This window comes from Gavialis gangeticus, unplaced genomic scaffold, assembly GCF_001723915.1.
Source record: "Gavialis gangeticus isolate Ggan-Ray unplaced genomic scaffold, GavGan_comp1, whole genome shotgun sequence".
NCBI lineage: Eukaryota > Metazoa > Chordata > Crocodylia > Gavialidae > Gavialis > Gavialis gangeticus.
In genome coordinates, this window is record NW_017729030.1 from 31,324,466 (window position 1) to 31,329,161 (window position 4,696).

At 39.0% G+C, this 4,696-nt stretch overlaps 1 protein-coding gene across 1 annotated transcript in view; it reads right to left on the bottom strand.

Moving 5' to 3' along the window:
• MFSD8 (major facilitator superfamily domain containing 8) overlaps positions 1 to 4,696 on the bottom strand; it is a 19,952-nt gene that overhangs the window by 14,869 nt on the left and 387 nt on the right. The window contains exons 2-3 of the mRNA XM_019522083.1: positions 4,041 to 4,132; positions 1,621 to 1,664 (exon numbers count right to left, since the gene is read on the bottom strand). Of these exons, the coding sequence (XP_019377628.1) occupies positions 1,621 to 1,664; positions 4,041 to 4,132 (136 nt within the window). The remainder of the gene's footprint in view (positions 1 to 1,620; positions 1,665 to 4,040; positions 4,133 to 4,696) is intronic.

A 4,696-nucleotide genomic window follows, 5' to 3' on the forward strand; every position in this document is an offset into this window, starting at 1 on the left:
TTTTTTTTTTTTTGGTCCCTGGATATCCTGGGGTCAACCCCTCACCCCATGCTGCTACCTTGCAGTGCGGAAAACAGCTGAATGTGTGGTATGTGCCACTGCAGACATGTGCCACATACCATATAGCCACGCTCATTTGGATGTGGCCCATGAGTGCAAACGTTAGCTCTATTGCAATAATCCTGGATATTTTCATAGGCTTTTTTTAATCTTTAAACTGAACATTTTTTAAAGTTATAACAACCTGTCCAACATACTAATAAATAGTGTTCTGTGTGTTTTATTTCCAGTACTGCTAAAAGAATTTCAGAGAAAAAACAAATAATCTTAGGGCCACAATTCTCTATGAACTTACTGTTCAGCTGCTGAATTTGACTGCCCATATACAAGTAAATCTCTGGTTCCATTTTTTCCCCCTAGATTTCATGTTACATCATTTTCGGAGGTGTTTATTTCCAGAAACTGAAACTTGCATATATGCTTATCTTATTTTTCCCAAAACTTCAACTTTTTTATTTACCCATAGTCTCTTCTTGGTGAAGGTACGCTCTTGTTTCCCTCTTCTCCTCTCATGTCAGCCTTCTACCTTGACATTAGCACTTTTAACTCTCCATCTCTTTCCTTTCTTCCTTCTTTTCCTCCCTCCTTCCCTCTCTCTACTTAAACCATGAATTTCCAGAAGCTTAGTGCATGCTTACATGTAAGAATATAATTACATATACCATCATTACACATTACATTTCCTTGATGTAGTGATCATGGTATAATACAACAACTAGGAACAATAAAAAAGACTGGGAAACTTAATCTTTCAGGATTAATAACCTAAGCCTCTATTGATTTAGTAAAACAAACAACCAATTTTACATGGAATGTTAAAGAAGCTGTCAAAGAAGACTGGGAAAGGGAATTTTCAGTTTAGTCTTTCAGATCTACTTTCTGACAATAAATCAAAACTGTTTTGATTTATTGTTAGCTTTATTTCCATTGTATACTCCCCAAGAAAGGATTGTCTCTCCTTTTTGTCTATTCTGTATATAGTACAATGGGAATATAATATAATCCTCATTGGAATTTCTGGACATTTTGTCAATTCAACTTGCAAACAACAGGGCCTCTGCCCAGGTCCACAATTTTATTCCAATACCGTTAAAGAATACAAGCTAATATACTGTATATTATATATTACTTGTACCACATTTATTTAGAAAACAGGTTACACCAAACAATGTAGTTCAGAGTAAAAAAATAAAAATATTAACACTTTGTACAAATTCCTATGTGGTAATGCAAGTTTGTGCTGTGGATGGTCACTGATCACAATTTTAAAAACTATGTTGCTATTCTGAAAGTATGCAACAGGTCAAAACAGATTCAATAAAATATTTCAGTTTAAATAAGATAGCTGTAGTGTTTGAGGAATTAACATAACAACAGGAGTACTTTTATTTAAGAGTTTCCTATTTCCTAAATAAGCCTTCAACCCATCAATGGAGATCTGAGCAGAATCTTGTTGAAGAATTAGACTTCAGCAGTAATGATCACATAGATCAGAACAAAATTTTTATTGTACTTAATTATAATACAGATTATAATAATTCATCATTAGGATTTACAAACCTTTTGGAGATATGGCCATATTGACATAATTACAATTGAAAAACCTGTGATGCATTAAAAAGGAGAGAGAACTGGAATTACTTTATTTTACATTACTCCATTTTATATACATATACATCTATGTTTTTAAAATATTTCATTCAATATAGATACCACAAGCTAATTCTTCTATTAAAAAAGGCTATATCCTCAAGCTGAAGTTCCAAGTAGCAATAAAAAGTACTATACATGCCCTGCCCTGGAAGAAAGAACAGTAATTTTTCTCACTGAGAAAAACTCTTAAAGAACTTAAAAAAAAGACACTGCAGTATGTGTGTATGAAGCATTTTTATATGCTAAACACCTAGACTATAATGATACTCTGACTGAACTAAATGAATGCAAGTTTGCCCTGGATGAGAATAGGATCATTTCCCCTCACAAAAAAGGATTTTCTTGATATCAGACAGTAGTTTTACATTTTCATTTGCGTTTACCTCATCAAATCCTAAAGGCACCCCCATATCATGTTAACCAACAGAAAAGTGAGATACCACAAAGCAGTTAAATTAAAAGTTGAAGAGAATATTGGCCTGAAACTATTCTGCAGTTAAAGATAATTTTACTATATTGAGTAAAAAATATTGCAGTCCCCAACAAGTACACATTTGTGGGTAAAAATACTTCAAAATACAAAATTCAGATGCCAACAGCATAAAAAATGCTCATTCTTAAATACTGTCATGTTTAATGTTCAATGATTTCACTTTGCATGTTATATAGTAACCTTAGCTTTGGCATCAAGTATGCCCCACCTCAATTCTCAACAAATATGAGCACCTAGCGTGGCAGTTTTCAAGCTGGGGTCTGTGGAAACCTGGGATTGTGTATTACAGCATTAGAGGCTCTACAGAGCTCTGGAGTATTGGTAGAGTGTGCTGCGAGGCAGCATGCTTCTCATGTCAGGCTGGGTCACACGGCTCTGTGGGCAGTGAACCAGGGGTAATGTTCCACGGTAGAAGTGATATGAAAGGGTTCTAGGCAGACAAGGTTCTCTGGGTAGACGTGCTCTCTTTCATTAGACCAATTAAATAGCTGGAAAAAAAATGTTCTTTGCAAGCTTTTGGGCACAAACACCCTTCTTCAGGCATAGGGAGAGTCTGCTCGTGTTTTGTATGCTCTTCTGGGTAGAACAGAAGCCAATATGCAAAATGCAGGTCTGTGAAATCACCGATCCTGGCCTTTAAACAAGCACCAAACCTCACCAACCTCATCACCAGAAGCAAACTTCTGGCCCAAAGCATACTCAACGGATTCAGACCATGACGGGACAAAAAATATAACACCTGCCAAAACACCTCCACCAGTCCCACAATAACTACACACCACAGCAGAACCATCACTATTCCTGGGTCTTACACCTGCACCTCCAGAAATGTAATCTCTCTCATCCAGTGTACTACATGCCCTGATGGAAAATATGTAGGAGAAACCAAACAACATCTGCACACCAGAATGAATGCACACTGGAAATCTATCAAGAAAAACACCCAATTACCTGTGGGTGTACACATCTCACAAGACAATTACTCACTCTCCAATCACTCAGTTCTAATCCTCAAAGGGAATTTACAAAACACCTTTCATACATGAGCCTATGAACTTCACTTCATAAATCTACTGAATACAAAAAAAATCATGGACAAGATATAGAAATTGGATTTTTGGCACATTATAACCTGCCATCTGATAACCCCAGGTACCCCGTCTGCATTTTGCCAGCTACATTCTATTACCAGCTCAATCTCCCCACTCCTCCGCACCTACCTGTCTCACACCTATTGTCCCTCATTCCCTCCGATTCTCACTGCCACGCACTTGTATTTTCACAGACTTGCATTTTAGCTTTTATTCTACCCAGGAGAGCATACAAAACACCAGCAGACTCTCCTTATGCCTGAAGACGGGTGCTTCTATCTATGAAACTATGAAAGGAAAATTTTTCCAACTATTTAGCTGGTCTACTAAAAGATACCACATCTACCCAAAGAACCTGGTCTGCCTATGTCCTTGGGCCAACAGGGCTACAACCAACAAACACGAAAGAGTTCTGTGGCTTAAGGAAGTATGAAAACTACTGAAGACTGATCCATCTTTCCAACTGGAAGCATGACTCAGGTGCCATGTTATTGCCTCACAATTTTCTCTCAACCATTTTGCAACCTATTACTCAGAAAACAAGATGGAAGATATTTTTGCAGATTAACCCCACAAGAAGTACGTACTTTTTAATTCATTGGCTTTATCTTCTCTAGCCAACAAATTAATTACATGAAAGAAGAACAGGTGGATTCAGTTTTAATGCCCCGACTGCTTGAATTTCTCAAATCAAACCAGTCCTAGTGTGGACATTCTGGTGGATGAATGCCAGGTTTACTCACCTATGCTACTGAGAAACATGGTTATGTACATCACCCAAATGGACCGCCATCTACTCTTATAATGCTGCTGGGTTTCCACAATGTCTCTGTATCTTAAACCAAAAAAATAAAAAAGGTGAGAAAGAGAAAGGAAAAAAAAATCCGACTGAAAAAAAAGCCTTGGCAGTCTTCAAGGAGACTGGACAGACACCTTTTTGGGATCTTTTGATCTCAGCAGCATTCCAGCCCAGAGCAGGGGATCTTTTGAGGTCCCTTGCAGCCCTTATTTTCTATGATTTTGTTGCATTTTCTTTGGTTCTTAATGCAACATTTCTCAACCTCCAGGCCATCAAGAGCATGTTCTGCAGGCAGCCTGAACCTCCTCCAAAGCCACACCTGCCCCCAGTGGGCAGCTTTTCCTTTCACAAGCAAACCCAGGGCTCACAACGCCAAGCAGAGACAGCGCGGAACGAAGAGGGAAGCGAGCAGCCAGGGCAGGAGGTAGCACCACAAGTTAAAAAGAGGCGGCTGGTACTGGTACTTTTCAAATCCCTTCCCACAACGTTGGCTAAGCCGGGCTGCCTGCCGGGGCAGAGGAGAGGGACTAGCTATCCCTGCCAGACGCAGGCCTCTGGGACGCGGCTGCGGACAGACGTTCAGATAGAAGCGGGGGGGGG